General features: G+C 35.7%; 2 protein-coding genes across 3 annotated transcripts; both read left to right on the forward strand.

Annotated features, from left to right (window-relative positions):
* Positions 1 to 10190: 10190 nt before the first annotated feature.
* On the forward strand, positions 10191 to 15042 carry LOC131634370 (putative phospholipid-transporting ATPase 9). 2 transcript variants are annotated; one of them, XM_058905030.1, is made up of 9 exons: positions 10191 to 10358; positions 10546 to 10997; positions 11113 to 12461; positions 12570 to 13046; positions 13140 to 13248; positions 13352 to 13687; positions 13783 to 13881; positions 13973 to 14164; positions 14250 to 15042. In XM_058905030.1, exons 2-9 carry the CDS (start codon positions 10602 to 10604, stop codon positions 14916 to 14918), a joined length of 3627 nt encoding a protein of 1208 aa, XP_058761013.1. In that variant the 5' UTR covers positions 10191 to 10358; positions 10546 to 10601; the 3' UTR covers positions 14919 to 15042. The 2 variants fall into 2 exon arrangements, with proteins under 2 accessions (XP_058761013.1, XP_058761021.1); XM_058905038.1 differs by having other exon boundaries at positions 10191 to 10354.
* A 2263-nt stretch (positions 15043 to 17305) lies between these two features.
* Positions 17306 to 18457, forward strand: LOC131614996 (uncharacterized). The gene is made up of 2 exons (XM_058886541.1): positions 17306 to 17389; positions 17561 to 18457. Exons 1-2 carry the CDS (start codon positions 17306 to 17308, stop codon positions 18455 to 18457), a joined length of 981 nt encoding a protein of 326 aa, XP_058742524.1.
* The last annotated feature ends 579 nt before the right edge of the window (positions 18458 to 19036 follow it).

Below are 19036 nucleotides of genomic sequence, written 5' to 3' on the forward strand. Positions count from 1 at the left end.
TACACAGTCCGAACGGCATTCGTCGATAAGAGAATGTGCCATAAGGACATGTGAATGTCGTCTTTTCTTGGTCATCAGGGTGGATAGGAATTTGGAAGAATCCTGAGTAACCATCCAAGTAGCAGAAATGAGAGTGTTTTGCCAACCGTTCGAGCATTTGGTCTATAAATGGTAAGGGAAAATGGTCCTTACGAGTGGCTTTGTTTAGTTTTCTATAATCGATACACATTCGCCATCTAGTTTGAGTGCGTTGTGCTATAGATTCGCCTTTAGGGGTTGTAATGACAGTGCCACCTCCTTTCTTGGGTACGACATGTACAGGGCTTACCCACTTACTATCGGATATAGGGTATATGATTCCTGCTTCTAACAGCTTTTGAACTTCCTTTTTCACTACATCGCTTAGAATCGGATTGATTCGTCTTTGACGTTCTCGCGAGGTCTTACAGTCTTCCTCGAGCATAATGCGATGCATGCAGATAGAGGGGCTTATTCCCTTTAGATCAGATATGTTATAGCCTAAAGCGGTAGGATATTTCCTAAGGACATTGAGTAATTTTTCAGTTTCGATCTGTCCAAGGTCAGCGTTTACTATAACAGGTCATTCAAGTTTTTCATCTAGGAATTCATACCTTAAATCTTTGGGCAGTGTTTTAAGTTCTATAGCAGGTTTCTTAGGGCAAGGGATAGGATCAGGGGTTAATGCTAGGCATTCACTCAGATTATTATCTTGGTATTCCTCACGCCAGTTATTGTCCTCGAAAATAGGTGGCATTGGTATTTTTAGAACTTCAGAGTAGGTGTTTTGTTGTTTCTCCATTTCTTTAACGCATTCATCAATAACGTCCAAGAAACAACAGGAATCGTCTATGGCTGGGGCCTTGAAGAATTGGGAGAGAATAAACTCTACTTTCTCTTCACCGACCTCGAAAGTTAGCTTTCCTTTCTTGACATCTATAATGGCACCAGCAGTTGCTAAGAATGGCCTTCCTAGTATAATAGGGATATTAGAGTCCTCTTTAATGTCCATTATTATGAAGTCAGTAGGAATATAGAATTGTCCTATACGAACAGGTACATTTTCAAGCATTCCTATGGGAAACTTGACAGAGCGGTCAGCTAATTGCAATGACATTCTTGTTGGTCTTAGTTCACCTAATTTGAGTTTTTCACAAATAGATAGAGGCATTAAACTAACACTGGCTCCTAAATCACATAAGGCTTTGTCTATTACGAATTTCCCAATTACACAAGGTATAGAGAAACTACCAGGGTCTTTCAGTTTAGGAGGCATGTTGTTTTGAATTATAGCGCTACACTCAGCAGTTAGTGTAACAGTTTCATTTTCTACTATCTTCTTCTTATTGGACAAGATCTCCTTTAAGAACTTAGCATATGAGGGCATTTGGGTAATAGCTTCTGTAAAAGGAATGGAAACATTTAGTTGTTTCAGAAGCTCTACGAATTTCTTAAATTGTCCCTCATTCTTAGACTTAGCAAGTCTTTGAGGATATGGAATCGGTGGTTTATATGGCGGGGGAGGCACGTAAGGTTTCTCTTTTTCAGATGCCTCTTCATTCTCATCCTCCTTTTCAGTTTCAGGTTGTTCTCTTGGTTTTTCAGTCGCTTTATCAGGTTTCTGATACATGGTTGGGTTCTGAAGCCTTGGATCGATTGGTCCATCTAGCTCAGTTCCACTTCGTAGTGTTATGGCATTGGCGTGCCCTTTAGGATTAGGTTGTGGTTGACCAGGAAATGATCCAACAGGTGCGGAAGTAGTTGTTTGTTGTTGGGCCACTTGAGCAATCTGAGTTTCTAACATCTTATTATGGGTTGCTAGGGCATCTACCTTAGTTGCTAATTGCTTCAATTGTTCACCGGTGTGAACATTCTGGTTGAGGAAATCCTTATTTTGTTGAGCTTGGGTAGCAATGAAATTTTCCATCATAATTTCGAGGTTAGACTTTCTAGGAACATTAGGCATATTAGGGATGTTAGCAACAGGTTTTTGGTAACCAGGCGGGACAACAGGTGCTTGATTCGGTACAAACAGAGCGTTGTTATTTTTGTACGAAAAATTAGGATGATTCTTCCATCCAGGATTGTAGGTGTTGGAATACGGATTCCCTTGAGCGTAGTTAACTTGATCAACAGAGACTCCTGCCAAAATAGCACATTCGGGGGCATCATGTCCAAGAACTCCACATAATTCGCAGTTTGGAGTTACAGCAGCCACGGTGGCTGCGGGTGGTAAGGTCAAGCTTTCTAGCTTTTGGGTAAGGGCATCTACCTTAGCGTTCACTTTGTCTAGGCTACTAATTTCGTACATTCCGCCTTTTGTTTGAAATTTCTCCATAGGAGTTCTTTCGCTTCCCCATTGGTAATGATTTTGAGCCATGTTTTCAATTAGTTGATAGGCTTTGTCGTACGGTTTATCCATAAGTGTGCCACCAGCAGCGACATCTATTGACAACCTCGTGTTGTACAACAGTCCATTGTAAAATGTATGAATGACGAGCCAGTCTTCTAATCCGTGATGTGGGCACATTCGCATCATGTCCTTATATCGCTCCCATGCGTCGAAAAGAGATTCAGTGTCCTTTTGTCTGAATCCATTGATTTGTGCTCGTAACGCAACTGTTTTGCTAGGAGGAAAATAACGCGCTAAGAAAACAGTCTTCAATTCTTCCCACGTCGTGACAGAATTTTGTGGCAAGGATTGCAACCAAGCCCAAGCTCTATCTCTCAGGGAGAAGGGAAAAAGGCGTAGTCTTATTGCATCGGCAGTTACTCCATTGGCTATCAGGGTATCAGCAAATTGGATGAACTTTGTTAAATGTTCGTTAGGATCATCGGTAGGAACACCGGAAAATTGACGTTGTTGAATGGCTGATATCAATGACGGCTTTAGCTCGAAATCGTTTCGGTTAATAGCAGGGTTAACGATGCTCTTGTGGGGCTCTAGTTGAGATGGGGTGGAATATTCTCTGAGTGGACGGTTCCGCGGTCCTTCGGACATTTCTACTTTCAGCTTGAGTTCTTCTTCGGATTCTTGGTCAGATTCAGATTCTGACTTAGCGGCTGATTCCTTTTCGGAATCTGAGAGGGGAAAGGGAATGTTGTGATATGAACAGTATTTCCTGATAGCTCGTCTTACGTTAATAAGACGCTCAGGTTCGCTCGTCGTTCGTACTAAGGTATCGCTTTTTGAGCGAGTACTTGGCATACAATCGACGTAAAAGGAAAATAAAATTTGTTGCCTTAGTCTATCGCGCAACGGGTAAATCGCACTATTGACTAAAATCAGTCCCCGGCAACGGCGCCAAAAACTTGATCGGGATTTTATATAAGTCAATCGGGATATCGCTGCAAGTATACAGCTTAGTCGTTAAGTTTTAAAAGATATCGAACCCACAAGGACTGAGGGTCAAATAATACGGTCTTTCGTTGCAGTTGGTAGCTAAGGCTTTCGATATTCGTCGGTTTAGAAATGAAACTTAATTAAACTAAGGTAAACAATAATTAATTAATCAGGTGTTTAGACACCGGTGTGCAATAGTCCAACTTCCGGGTTTAGCAACTTAATGGCATATTTTAAATAAATGGAGTCACTTTTCAGAATAAGTTATTCGAGTTAAAAACCTTTACCTCACACTTTCGTGTTTATTGACTTAGATTATACTATCAGTCCTAAAGTCCGCTCTCGCTAAATCTTTACAAACTGAAAATAATTTTTGAAAGTCGAATAGAATATAATCAACTCTAAAGCGCTCTCGCTGTATTTAGAGTTGATGTTCGATGACCGCTATCTGGTAAAAACCTCACACTTCCGTTATTTTGATTTTAGACCTTAGGATGTAATTTACTTCCGTAAAAATACGACTCAATATTAAAATAGGAAATCAGAACCAAAAAAATGCTTTGTAGAAATTTAAGCAAAACAGTTACTAAACCTGTCCGTCTGAGACCTTACACACCGGTTCAATAATTTAGCCGGACATATTATATTCTTCAATCATATAGGAAACAGAATATGAATAAATTAACACAAGCATAGCAGTAAAATTATTAAACAATGTAAGCATGTAAAAGAAACCTGTAAACTGAATGATTAAACTGAGCTCTATGTTCCAAAGCTTCCAACAGGTTCAAGCAATTCTTCACGTAACAGTACAGATCCGGAAATTAAATACTTAAACTAAACTAAGTGTAGTAATCCTTCAATGCAAAGAATTACTACTTTGGATGGTGAATTAAAAAGGGAACAAAGGTTCTGTGTGCAGAAATAACACTGGAAACAAAAATTCTAAAACTGAAATTCGGTGCGGAGATGAGAGACCTTCAGTTGTGATATCTTCTCCTTTTATATGCTTCATAAAATCAGGTTAACTCGTATAATCAGTCTTCCACTTCCCTCATTTTTCGGATGCAGAACCGTTTCACGTTTTGCTGAGAAACAGGCGTAAAAATAGTGGAAAAGGGGTTTGTGCCTAGGGGCACACGTGAGTGCCTAGGGGCACACGTGAGTGCCTAGGGGCACACTTCACAAACTTACGTCCAGTTCCGAGAGGCACACTCTGAGTGCCTAGGGGCACACGTGATGTTGGTTCCTTGGATCTTCGTTCTGGGCTTTACACATGGGCTTGGAACTTTTTGCATTTTTTTCTTTTCTTCATTTTCTTTTTCTTGTTACTAACACCCTTATTGCTCATTATTTCCAATACTCGAGATTTATTTAAAGTTCCTGAAACAAATAACAAAACAGCATAAAACCATAATAAAATAAAATAATAACTAATTAAATGTTACGGATTGTGTCGTAATCGAGACCAATAATACGATATAATTTCGTGTTATCACTAGCCTAGTTAGCATGCTAATATCTACAAGTCCTAAAATCTAAAGGAACATGCAAATTGGAAGATAACAATCATAAGCAAAAATCAAGGTAAACTCAAGCATACCAAATTAGCACAAAAGCATGGAGTAAAACAAATCAAAATGGGCTACAAAATTGATTAAAATATACTACTATTTTTTATGAAAGAAAAGTGCCAATTAAAGGGACTAAAATTAAATCCTAAAAATGGTCTAAACAATTTAATCAAGAAAATTATTGGTTTTATTATCTAAGAAAACTAGTTCTAAAAGGAAATTAAATGGGCCCAGGGGGTGTAAAATGAAAATGCTGGGAGTTGCAATAAAATCAGACGCAGGGCCCAATAGCATGAGCCCAAGAGCTGTTTATTGTTGTTCAGATTTTCAAAAAATGGTGCGTATAGGCCTTCAGAGGTGGTGCGTCTAGCAAACCAGGCCCAATGTTTATTTGTGATCCACTTTGTCAGATTTTTGTCAATTTCTGATTTTAATAAAGAAGACGAAAGGAAATTAATTAATTAAAAACAAAAAAAAGAATTAGGGTTTACTGTAACACCCTATTTTTATTAGATTTTAATTAATTAGGATATTTGATATTTGATAATTGTTTGTGTGTTTTATTTAATAATTATCGAGTGATAATTATTTAATTGGGTGGTAATATGTGATTTAGCTAATTAATAAATAGTAGGATTATATTAGAAATTAGCTAAATGGGCTTAGTTGAGTGAGAAAGAGTATTGAGCGGGTTAAGACCAATGGGATAATGAGAGTTAAGAGAGAACCTCGTGTCATAACCTAATTAGAAAGAAAAGAGGAGAAAGATAGAAAGGAGAGAAGAAGAACATAGAAGAGAAGAAGAGGAGATTGGTAGATTTCATCAAGAGGGTGGATTAAGAGTTAAAGGTAAGGGTTAGAATCTAAATTCTTGTAGAATCTATGATTGGGTAATGTTGTATGTGTTAGAAAATGGGATTTCAATTTAGGTATTTTCATATTTCATGAGATTTGTGTTGTTTGATGTTGTTTATGCTTAGAACTGGTAGAAATAACATGTAATAATGATTCCTTACTTGATTTTATGGGTGGGTTTTGATTTATAACATGTTTGATGAAAAGAATGTGAAAAACCTAACTTTTGGGATTTGGGTGAAATTCATAGATTTGCACGATTAATGAAGTTTTGATGAATCTAATGATACATATGAGTTATATGTGTGATATATGTGTGAAATTCGTGTGTAAAGAATGGACTGAACTGTGAATTGAGTGATGGAATGAGAAGAGGGAACTGTGCTGACTTCACATAGAAAATTCGTTTTGTGTTGTGTTCGCGACGCGAACAATGGTGGCGGCGCGAACTGAATAGATTCTGGAATGACCTGGTTCTGCGTTGTACTTCGCAACGCGCACATGTGGATGCGACGCGAACTGAGTGAATTTTTGAAATACATTGTTTCTGTCTGGTACTTCGCGGCGCGACCAATGCTTGGTGGCGCGAACTGTGTTCAAAAAATTATTTTCTTGTTTGTTTGAGACTTGACTTGCATACCTATTACTTCTATATGCTCATTATGTGTTATTAATTGATTAATTACTATTTGTGAGGTATAATTGGATGTATTATGTAATTGATTACTAAATTATAATTGTGTTGAGATTGGATTGAATGGCATGTTGTGTAATATTGTGCAAAGATGTGAAGATGTGATTGTGTAGTTTAAGAGATAGTGAGATCGTCTTAAATGCACGAGTCTTGTTTTGTTGCACACGTACACAAGCATGAGTATTTGAAAGTGGCAATGTTGAGTAATCTCGCGAAGGTTATTTACTTGTCCCAAACCTAACGAGTATGGGGTTTGAAAGCTTAACGAGTATGGGGCTTTGAGGTGGTTATCTAGTCTAGAGAGGATGACAATCGGCATGACCGGAAAAGATAACGGAGGGATCCACATGCATATCTCATAGAGTCACACTCGAGTCGCACGTGTCGGTGTGAAATGTTGTTCTGTGTGATTGTGTGATATGAATGTGTGGATGTGAATTTGATTTATATGTATATATATGTGAAATGATGAATCATATGATATGAATTAGAGAAGGTAATGTGAGTGTGATATATGTGAATAATACATATTTGATGTGGAATGTGAAATATATATATATATGTGTATGAGTGATATATGTGTAAATGTGTAATTCATTGATATACGATGTTGTGAATTTGATTGTGATACATAATTGTATTATACATGTTGACTTTATATTGAGGATCAATGTATGTTTTGAGAAGAGTGATGAATTGTGAAATGTATGCTTATGTAAGTTGCATTTCCCATTATTATATTTTCTATTTAGAATTTAAATTCTCACCCTTCTGTTTGAATGTTGCCTTTTGTTGGTAACGTGCAGGTTCAGACGAGTAGTTGCTCGATTCGTGGCTTTATTGGAGAGCTTCGAGTTTCGTTTTTGATTAGGTAGTGAATCGATGCTCTAGTTATGTAACACTGGGTTATGATTAGTGTGTTGAACTCATTTTTTCCATTTGGATTTGTATCTTGATACTACCTTATGATTTCGTATGATGTTTATTGTTGTTGTTGGAGGCCTTAGTGCCAAATATTTTGGATATATTGTTATGTTTCCATTTAGATGATATTGAGATATGATCATGGTATGGGACATGGATCATTTATACAATGCATGGGTATTTGTGATTTCCGTTGTGTATGCATATTTGATTTAAATTATGCCAAGTAAATGTGTTATATTGATGACCAGATGTATCTTATGTAGACGAATGTATTGTTTGTTGGTTTTTAAAAGCTTTTAGTTTTTGAAAACGTCGTTGTGACACCCCTTGTTATATGCATGTTTACTTGTTTATGATTATTAATTGGGGTATTAGAAAGGGGTGTTACATTAGTGGTATCAGAGCCTGGTCGACCAGTTGGTCAGAGTCGTTAATGTCTTTATTCCTGTTCTATTAGATTTGTGTATCTGACACGATCGATATCGTGTTGTCTGAAAAAAAGCATGGGGCAAATAATACATAGGTGTCGCTATGTATGGCGCATGTATTAAAAATAATACATAAGTGTCACTATGCATGTCACATGCTACTATGTATTTCACGTGAAATCTAGCCTGCATGCATGCCCTTAGCCTGCCTTCCTTAGCTTGCCTCCATAGCCTGCAAAGCTTCCATGCATACAGCAGGATATGCCCTTATGTATGGCGCATGGGAACAAATTGTAAATAATGTCTTCTTCTTCACATTTTCAACAATCAAACATACACACTATTTGTAAGTTATCAACAACAACCACACAAGAGCATTCCAAAAAAATGGCTATATTGACCATGGGTGAGCAACATAGAGGAATCATCAACAACATTGCTCCCTTTGCACGTTATTATTTAGAAATAATATAAGTTTCTCCTAACGATACTAGATTTTTTTCTTATATTACTTTTCCTTAATTATTTTTTGTTAGGAAGCAAGGAGATTTCGTTGTTGTGTACACGAATATGTCCCACATGACGAGTTGATAGAATCGTATTTACGACAAGCAGTTTTGGTAATGTACTTAACGTAGACTTCTATCATGTTGATTATAAATTTATTCCCGCCTTGGTGGAAAGATTGAAACCCGAACCACACACATTTCATCTTCCATGCGGTGAATGTATCATCACCTTAGAGGATGCATGTGTACATGTTATTGGGTCTACCTATCAATGGTAAGACTATTAATGGTCGAGTTAGTCAAGGAAATGCAATATGTGAGGAACTTTTGGGTGTCTCTTTGTTAGAAGACACATCAAGGGGCCAATGTATTGATCTCAAGTACCTTAAACAACATTATTCATCTATGAAATTAACCAACAAATTTACCGAGTAAGAAAGAATAATGAAAGCTCGGTGTTATATTATGATTCTATTTGGTCAATTTTTATTTTATGAAACTACTGATAATACTATAAATATTATGTATTTAACTTTGTTAAGAGACTTCAGTAAAATAAGTACATATAATTGGGATTCAGCCGTTTTGGCCCATATATATAATTCTTTCTATAAAAAACACATGGAATAATACTTGTTCGTTTTATTCATCCACTTTTTTTTTCTCCAAACATGGGATTGGTCAAGAATGTCGACACTCGCCTTCATCAACATGGAACCACTCACATCCCCTCACGCGAAAAGTATTTTCACTGTTTTCGATTTAGGTGGTTTGTTCTAGGGATGAACTACAACAAAACTCCTAAACACACTATAATAGTCTTTCAAAATCTTTTGGATTATATTGGATCCGACGAAGTATTACAACTAATTTAGTTTAATATTATAAATTTACTAATCTTTTAATAATTTATTTTTAACAACATATAAATGAAAACTGAGTGATTTAAAATAAGCAAAAATAAAAAATTATTATTATAATTAAGTCAAATAAAAATATAAAATTTATATTCAATATAAATATAAAATTTGTATTAAAACAATTTTTGTCATGTTACTTTATAAAAAAACACGTATCAGACTTGTAAATATTCTGTACTATTAACTCTATTTAAGTAGGAGAATTCTTCAGATAAATATATAAACGTGATTTCATAAAAAATCAATTATATTTTTTACTATTTCTAAAAAATGAATATATGTGAGTTTCCATAAAAGTATTTTTCATTTAAGAAATCAAAACAATATAATTTGAGTCAAAAAAGAAATAAAACAATTTACTAAAAATGTTTTAAAAAATTTGTCAATTAGTTAATTCTTAAAACTTTGTGCAATTTTTTTTCATTCTTTGAACAGTTTTTTCCAAATTCATTTAATCCATATCTTATTATAGAAAAAAAGAAAACATATCTTGCTTTCTAGAAGCTTTGAAATATTGTACACGTATTTCAATCTTTATCATACAAAAAAATTCAAACTTCAAATTTCTTTTACCGTAAAAAGTTTAAGCGACACTCGAATATTTAATAAATATTTTATTTAAAAATATCGATAATCGACTAAAACTAACTAGTAATTAAGAATTTACCAAAACTTTACTGTTTCCTTCTGTATATTTCTATTTTCCGCTAAATTTTTTGTGGCTCTAACTTTCTCTATGGTTTGTTTTGTTGTTTTTAAGTTGTTTTGATTATTAGTATTTTGTTGTAAGAATATTAGCTGGTACTTTCTTTTTAAAACTCCTTGATGATTTTTCCACTTTTCACATTAAACTTTCAAAGGAAAAAAAAAAAGTGACATCAATGATGAATCATTATATGATAATAATATTACTAGTTTATTGAAAAATTTGGTGTGTATTTGTAACCAAGTCATGGATTGTCGAGGAAAAAGAGAGAGAAAGTTCCATTCAGAAGTTGAAAAGTCTCCTATTGTTAGCTTCCACTGGTCAAACTGGGATGACACAACACAGCCTTTAACTCAATCAAAAAACAACAACAACAAGTCGTAGGTTGCTCTTTTTAATGTCTCATCTTTCAACTCTCTCTCTCTTCTTTATATCTTCATCTTTTAAAACATCATTCTTGTACAAAAACAAAAACAAAAACACAATTCTTTTATTGTTTGTATAAAGCAAAACTTGTTTATTTTTTCATATTCTTATTCCTTTCCTTTTCATTGGTTTGCTTCAATCTCAGTTCTATCTTTGTGAAACAAAAAGCATTCAGATTTGGATTCATTGAAAGTTGAAAATATGGCTGGTGGAAGGAGAAGGAGGCATCATTTCAGCAAGATCCATGCATTTTCATGCGGTAAAGCATCGTTGGAACAAGATGAACATTCACTCATAGGAGGACCTGGTTTCTCAAGGAAAGTTTATTGCAATGATGCAGAACGTGCTATGTCTAGTATCTATAATTACGGTGATAATTACGTTAGGACTACTAAGTACACATTAGCAACTTTTCTACCTAAATCTTTGTTCGAACAATTCAGAAGAGTTGCGAATTTCTACTTCCTGGTTGTTGCTATTCTGTCTTTCTCTCCTGTTGCTCCTTATTCTGCTGTCAGCAATGTTATTCCTCTTCTTGTTGTTGTTGCTGCTACTATGGCCAAAGAGTTCATTGAAGATTTTCAGCGGAAAAAACAGGTACTGTTTTTGGTTTTTTTATTTTTTGATTTTTTCTGATTATTGTTTATGATTCAAGCATTTGAGTTTATGGAGTTTAGGTTATTGATGTTGTTTTTATGGTTTGGTTGATTAGGATATAGAGATGAATAACAGAAAAGTGAAGGTTCATGGTGGTGATGGTGTTTTTGATTATTGTAAATGGAGAGATTTGAGAGTTGGAGATATAGTGAAAGTTGAAAAGGATGAGTATTTTCCTGCTGATCTTATACTTCTTGCGTCGAATTACGATGACGCGATTTGCTATGTCGATACGATGAATCTCGATGGAGAGACAAATCTTAAACTAAAGCAAGCACTAGAAGGGACTTCAAATTTGTTAGAAGACTCGAGTTTTCGAGATTTCAAGGCTGTGATTCGATGCGAGGATCCGAATGCGAATTTGTATACTTTTGTAGGAAGTTTGGAGGCTGATGAGGAACATCAGTATCCACTTTCACCTCAGCAGTTACTTCTTAGAGACTCTAAGTTGAAGAACACTGATTTTATCTATGGTGTTGTGATTTTCACCGGGCACGATACGAAGGTTATGCAGAATTCGACGGAGCCTCCTTCGAAGAGAAGTAAGATTGAGAAGAGAATGGATAAGGTTATCTACTGTTTGTTCTTTGTGCTGATTTTGGTTTCGTTCATCGGTTCGATTTTCTTCGGGATTTGGACGAAGCAGGATATTAAGAACGGAAGAATGAAGAGATGGTACCTTAGGCCTGATGATACTGAGGTTTACTATGATCCTGATAATGCAGTAGTTGCGGCGCTTCTTCATTTCTTGACAGCATTGATGTTGTACGGGTACTTTATTCCGATTTCGTTGTATGTTTCGATTGAAGTTGTGAAGGTTCTTCAAAGCGTTTTCATCAACCAGGATTTGAACATGTATTACGAGGAAACGGATAAGCCAGCGCACGCTCGTACGTCGAATTTGAACGAAGAACTTGGTCAAGTTGATACCATACTTTCTGATAAAACAGGAACATTGACTTGTAACTCTATGGAGTTTATCAAGTGTTCTATTGGTGGAGTTGCTTATGGAAAAGGATTTACGGAAGTCGAGAGAGCTTTATCGAAGAGAAAAGATTCGTATTTCGGCCGCAAGTTGAAAGAGGAAAATGCTACTAAGGCTGTGAAATCGAAGTCGAAGATTAAAGGGTTTAACTTCATGGATGAAAGGATCATGAATGGAAATTGGGTGAAACAGTCTAATGCTAATGTGATACAGAATTTCCTAAAGGTTTTGGCTGTATGTCATACTGCAATACCTGAAGTTGATGAAGCAACCGGTAGCATTTCGTACGAAGCTGAATCGCCGGACGAGGCTGCTTTTGTTGTTGCAGCCAGCCAATTCGGATTCGAATTTTACGAAAGAACAAATGCAGCTATTTCAGTTCATGAATTGGACCTTGAATCAAATGTGAAATCAGAAAGGTATGGTTATTGCTCTTGTTTGTACTTTGTAAGAAGCTTAACTTTTTCGTCTCTGCAAATAAAACACGAGTTATGTACTAAAAGCATGATTTGATTTTCATTTTTCAGGTCTTATAACCTTTTGAATGTATTAGAGTTTACGAGTGCACGAAAGCGGATGTCCGTAATCGTAAGAGACCACACTGGAAAACTACTACTACTTAGCAAAGGTGCTGACAGTGTCATGTTTGAACTACTTGGAAAGAATGGAAGGGAGTTTGAAGAGCAGACTAAGTATCACATTAACGAATACGCCGATTCTGGTTTAAGGACATTGATACTCGCCTATCGTGAACTCGACGAGGAAGAGTACAATCAATTTAATAAAGAGTTGACAGATGCAAAAAACTTAGTGAGTGCAGATCAGGAACAGATTGTAGAGGATGTATTGCAAAAAATTGAGAAGGATTTGATTCTTCTCGGTGCTACCGCAGTCGAGGATAAACTACAAGACGGGGTTCCTGAATGTATTGACAAACTAGCACAGGCTGGGATTAAGTTATGGGTTTTGACAGGCGATAAAATGGAAACAGCAATTAATATCGGGTAAGTTTGAAGATTATATATCGATAAATTTTGATATTGTTTATTTGCAAAATATGAATTTGTAACTAATTTGATATTTTCATGTGATTGCAGATATGCTTGTAGTTTGCTTAGACAAGGAATGAAACAGATTATAATTAATTCAGATACTCCTGAAAACAAATTGCTCGAGAAAATGGAGGACAAATCGGCTTCTGAAGCGGTATACCTTTGCTTTAATCCTATCAACATGCATTAGAATCTTAATTGCTGGTTTGATTTATTCCAATAAATTTGATTTTGATTGAGTCTTAATGATTATGCAGGCAATTAAGGCAAGTGTTGTTCGTCAAATAACAGAGGCAAAGGCGTTATTATCTTCGTCAGACAATAACTCTGAGGCGTTAGCTCTGATCATTGACGGAAAGTCTCTTGCTTATGCGTTAGAAGACGATGTAAAGAACTTGTTTCTTGAACTTGCGATTGGCTGTGCGTCTGTTATATGCTGTCGTTCGTCTCCGAAGCAAAAAGCACTTGTTACTAGATTGGTTAAAATGAGACCTGGTAGCACAACTCTAGCTATTGGAGATGGAGCAAATGATGTTGGTATGCTACAAGAAGCAGATATTGGAATCGGTATCAGTGGTGTCGAAGGAATGCAGGTAAATTCGCAATATCCAAACCGATTTTTTTTGTTTTTGTTCTACTTACCTTTTTTGTCTTTTTAGTCCTAACTTAGATTCTTTCAACTTTTTAGGCAGTTATGTCAAGTGATATCGCCATCGCTCAATTTCGATTCCTAGAACGCTTACTTCTCGTGCACGGACATTGGTGTTACAGAAGAATTTCATCTATGGTAACAATCTTGTCATGTCTTCACTTACAAGATTCTCCGTTCGATCAATACTATTATTCGCTTCTGACAAACTTCACTTTCTGTTTCGCAGATTTGTTACTTCTTCTACAAGAATATCACTTTCGGCTTCACTTTGTTCTTCTACGAGATGTATACCTCATTCTCAGGCCAAGCTGCATACAATGATTGGTTCATGTCATTTTACAATGTATTCTTCACTTCACTTCCTGTTATTGCTTTAGGAGTATTTGATCAAGATGTTTCCTCCAAATTATGTCTCAAGGTAAAACCTCAAATCCTCAACAAATGAAAACCAGTTTAATTAAATTATCGTTCTCTTCTCACGAACAATTTCGTTTATGTTTCAGTTTCCATTACTCTACCAAGAAGGTGTACAAAACTTACTATTCAGCTGGAAAAGAATCTCCGGTTGGGCCTTAAACGGAGTTGCAAGTTCCGCGATTATATTCTTCTTCTGCATCCGCGCATTCGAGCACCAATCCTTTCGCAAAGGAGGCGAACTTGCTGACTTACAAATCCTCGGAACCACATTGTACACATGTGTTGTATGGGTTGTGAACTGCCAAATGGCATTATCAATAACCTACTTCACATACATTCAACATATTTTCATATGGGGAAGCATTTTCATGTGGTACATTTTCCTCATGGCATATGGAGCTATAGAGCCTTCAATATCCACAACTGCCTATAACGTCTTCATTGAAGCATGTGCACCCTCACTATCTTATTGGGTTGTTACTTTTCTTGTTCTTTTTGCTGCATTGCTTCCGTATTTCGCGTACTCGACTATTCAACTTCGGTTCTTCCCGGTGTATCATCAGATGATACAATGGATAAGAAAAGACGGGCAGGTGAATGATCCTGAGTTTTGCGACGTGGTGAGACAAAGGTCGATAAGACATACGACGGTTGGATTTACCGCTCGTTTGGAAGCTTCTAGACGGTTTGAAGCTTCTAGAAGATCGGAAATATCTTTGGTACCATTAGATGGGAAATTCGGAGAAAATCAATAACACCGGATATCAATTTTGTTTTGTTTTTTTATTTGTAGATAATGTTCTTTCTTGTGTAGATATGTAAGTGAGGATTATTCTTTTTGAAATCAATCTATAAGATGCATTAATAGTTAAATTTGTAGTACGAAAATCCTTACTAAACTTACAGAAGTTGATATTATTAAGTTGGACGTCAAAAACAAAGGTCAAACCCTAATTCTGATTCTGACGATTATGTGTGCGAGTTTATAGTAATAATTCCGTCTACCAATAAAAAAAACTTGTAAGAAGAGCATTATTGGGAGGAATGGATTAAAGAAAGGGTGAAGTGATGATGGATGATATAAGTAATATATAAAGAAAAGGAAATGGAATCATTTAGCATGGTTACTTAGAATAATGAAATTCATGATGGCTTTTAGGCCACTTGAATTAAAAATAGTCCATAATAAAACAAGAAATAATGAAATAAAATATTCAAGGTGGTTGGTTTTTCACATGGGAGAAAAGAAGGTATCTCTATCTCTAGATGTCCTCTAATGGAGGAAAATTAAATAAAAAATGAAAGGGTATACCCCACGCCAGCGGCTTGCCAATCAAGGAAAACGTGACGAAATAATAAATTTGCTAGTCAAGGATAAAGAAATGTTAGTTGGTTTATTGGGTTGAAACTCAAGTAATTCTATCTTGTCAAAGAAAATTTTGATCACATAAATCTATACCACTAATATATATGATATATGAATTGAGATATAAAGATTTTTTTTGTTGATGATATTTTTTTGTATTGTTCTAGATTTTATAAATTTAAATAAATTTTGTGATATTTAATTAAGATAATTATTATTTCTTTTGAGCAATATTCAATGAGATTTATCACTATGATTCACCACACCATTCATTTACATTATTTTATAGATGGTGAAGATACAAATTAAACTTCTTTCAACATTTAACATTTATGATTTTCTTATTTTTAAAAATAATTTTTATAAAATAAATTATAAAATAAATTTAAAGAGTAATTTTAATAGACATAAATATAAATTATTGAAGATTAAAATATCGTCAAAATCACATGGTTTTTGGAAAAAACTTATATCTGAAAAATAATTCTTATAAAATAATTCAAAATAACTTCAAGTTTAAATGATTTTTTAAAACTTTGATATAAAAAAATTTACAGGAAGATGGTTAAATATTTAAAATAGCATTTTAAAAAAAACTATTCAAATTAAAATTTCATTCAAAAATATTATTTTTAAAAAATTCTTATGATTCTTTCAAAACAAAAAACATTTAAAAAATTGAAACAAACGCCCCAAAATCTATAAATTTAAATGAACTCTTCGATTAATAATCACCAAGTTATCCCACCATGATTATCATAAGAAGTCGGGTGGTCTTGTGATGGTAATAAAAGCGCCGGCCCGGACGGTTATTCCCTTGAGTTTTACAAACAAAATTGGGAGGTGGTTAAAAGGGATGTCATGACTTTTGTGAATGATTTCCATGATAAAGCAATTATGATAAAGGCTGGGACCTCGGTTTTCATAACGCTTGTTCCAAAAATCAAGAATCTGCAATCTTTGTCCGAGTATCGTCCTATTTGTCTCGTAGGTAGTATGTACAAGATTTTTGCTAAAATCTTGGCGGGAAGATTAAGAAGAGTGGTTGGAAATTTTGTTTCAAAATCTCAAACGGCTTTTGTTCCAAATAGAAATATCTTAGATGGGGTGCTAGTTGTGAACGAGGTTTTGGATATGGCCAAAAGACAAAAGAGAATTTGTGTTGTGTTGAAGGTTGATTTCAAAAAGGCCTACGCTTGTGTTAGTTGGAATTTTTTAAAGTATGTTTTGAGGAAGATGGGTTTTGGTGATAGGTGGATGCGGTGGATGGAAGGAAGTGTCTTTACTAGTTCTTTATCCGTTATTGTCAATGGTAGTACTACTAGGGACTTTGTGGTGGAAAAATGTCTTCGTCAAGGAGACCCGATGTCTCCGTTCTTGTTTGTGTTGGTTATGGAGGTGCTTTCTATGCTTATGAGGAAGTCTATGGAGATTGGTGAATATAGGGGTTTCAAGATCAATGATACCGAGGAGGTCAACATTTTGCAATTTACGGATGACACTATTATGTTGGTGGAGGGAGAAACTACAAATCTTTGGAGTATGAAGTCTATCCTAAGGGGTTTTGAGTTGATGACCGGATTAAGGGTTAACTTTCACAAGAGTAACCTTTATGGTGTTAATGTGGGAGAGTGGTTCCTTAATGCGGCTTCAACGTTCCTTTCTTGCAAGATTGATTTTCTTCCTTTCAAATTCCCCGAGGAAGTTATCTATGTGGAGGGATCTTATCACGCATATGAGGAATAGATTGACCGTTTGGAGGGGGTTCATCTTAACATGGCGGGGAGAGTGGTGTTGATAAACGCGGTTCTCAACGCGATACCTATCTATTCCTTATCTTTTTACAAAGCGCCCGCAAAAGTGATAAGTGAAATTAGGAGTATCTAAAGTCGGTTCCTTTGGAACGGTAGAGAAGATAAGAAATCAATCCATTGGGTAGGGTGGGATACCGTTTGTAAAACTCGTGAAGAAGGAGGTATAGGTGTGAAGAATGTTGAAATTCTTAATGCGGCTTTGTTGAGTAAATGGAAGTGGAGGATTTTGACGGAGAAGGAAGCGGTGTGGAGTGGTATTCTTAAGAATCGGTATGGCAATCCGACTCTAAAAGTTCTTGTTGGAGATATTAGTGTTGTTAATAAAAAGGATTCTATTTGGTGGAGGGATTTGCTAACTTCCGATAATTATGCAAATATGGGGGAGAATCATTTTGCCGGGGCTGTTACTTGCAATGTGGGGGATGGTAATGTTGTTCCGTACTGGTACGCATGCTGGGCAGGAACTCAAACGTTACGGGAAGCATTCCCGAAGCTCTTCGCAGTGGCTTCGGACCATCTAATTTATGTTGCTGCAACTGGCAGCGTCACTGCCACTGACTGGGAATATAACTCGGCATCTTTGTTTTCGGCAGAAACAGTAGCCTCAAACTTTCTGGTTCAGCAGCAGTTGGGTTTTTTGCAACACATATCGGTGGAGCAGGATGTTAATGATGAGTTCTGTTGGGCGTTAACGGCGGATGGAGCATTTTCTGTTAAGTCTTGCTTTGACAGGTTCAAGGAGAAGCTTTCGTCTCCTCCTTTAGACGCAGCTACTGTCTTGGCCATAAATCACCTGTGGAAGTTTAAGGTTCCGTCAAAACTTCTTTGTTTCGGTTGGAGGGTTATTCTTGATAGGATCGCCACAAAGGACCAACTCTTTAAAAGAGGCATAACGGCGGCCATGAATGACTTACTTTGTGTGTTCTGTGAGGAGGAAGTTGAATCTTTAAGCCACTTGCTTTGTCATTGCGGGATCGTGTCGGGGATATGGAGGAAGGTCTATAATTGGTTGGGTTCTTTGGAGGAGATCACGTTAGAAGAGTTTGAGGAGTTCTTTAAGCATTGTGATAAGGTGAAGTGGTTAAATAGAAGGCACACCGCAGCGGTCATTTAGCTTGCCTCGGTTTGGAGCATATGACTAAAGCGTAACGCGGTTATTTTTAAAGGAGAGCCCTTTAGTTTTACCGAGTGTATGTCGGAGATCACTTCTATCTCGTGGAGGTGGTTAGCTTCTAGATATAAGTTATCAGAAAATTGTAATTTTCACACTTGAAATATCCTTCCGCTCATATGTTTTGAGTAGTCGGAATTTTTCGCTTGTATTTGATATTGGTTATAACCAACATAACTCGTCATTAATAGAATCATTGTCTATTAAAAAATATATATATTTAGTTTAAAAATACGTATATCAACAATCTCACTCAATTTATTAAGACTTTTTTAAACTTTCACATTTTTCTATTATCATGTTGTTTGTTGTATTATTTTTCTTTTCTTTCTACTCCCTTTGTTTTTCTTCCATCATTATACTTCATGCTTGCTTTTTTTTTTCATATTTACTTTTTTCTCCTATTTTTATATTTTATGCTAGATAATTTTTTATTATTTTTATTAAAATGTTTTATTATCATCATAATTATTTATATCGATACATTATTATCATTTTTCTTCAACATTTTCTATTTGATTT

The sequence above is a fragment of the Vicia villosa genome, linkage group LG1 (assembly GCF_029867415.1).
Source record: "Vicia villosa cultivar HV-30 ecotype Madison, WI linkage group LG1, Vvil1.0, whole genome shotgun sequence".
Lineage (NCBI taxonomy): Eukaryota > Viridiplantae > Streptophyta > Magnoliopsida > Fabales > Fabaceae > Vicia > Vicia villosa.

Coding starts and splice junctions, on each gene's coding strand:
- LOC131614996 (XM_058886541.1), top strand. CDS start 17,306: ATGGCGGGGAGAGTGGTGTTGATAAACGCGGTTCTCAACGCGATACCT. Junction 17,390..17,560: donor TTTACAAAGCGCCCGCAAAA/GTGATAAGTGAA, acceptor AGTAAATGGAAG/TGGAGGATTTTGACGGAGAA.
- LOC131634370 (XM_058905030.1), top strand. CDS start 10,602: ATGGCTGGTGGAAGGAGAAGGAGGCATCATTTCAGCAAGATCCATGCA. Junction 12,462..12,569: donor TCAAATGTGAAATCAGAAAG/GTATGGTTATTG, acceptor TTCATTTTTCAG/GTCTTATAACCTTTTGAATG. Junction 13,249..13,351: donor ACAAATCGGCTTCTGAAGCG/GTATACCTTTGC, acceptor ATGATTATGCAG/GCAATTAAGGCAAGTGTTGT.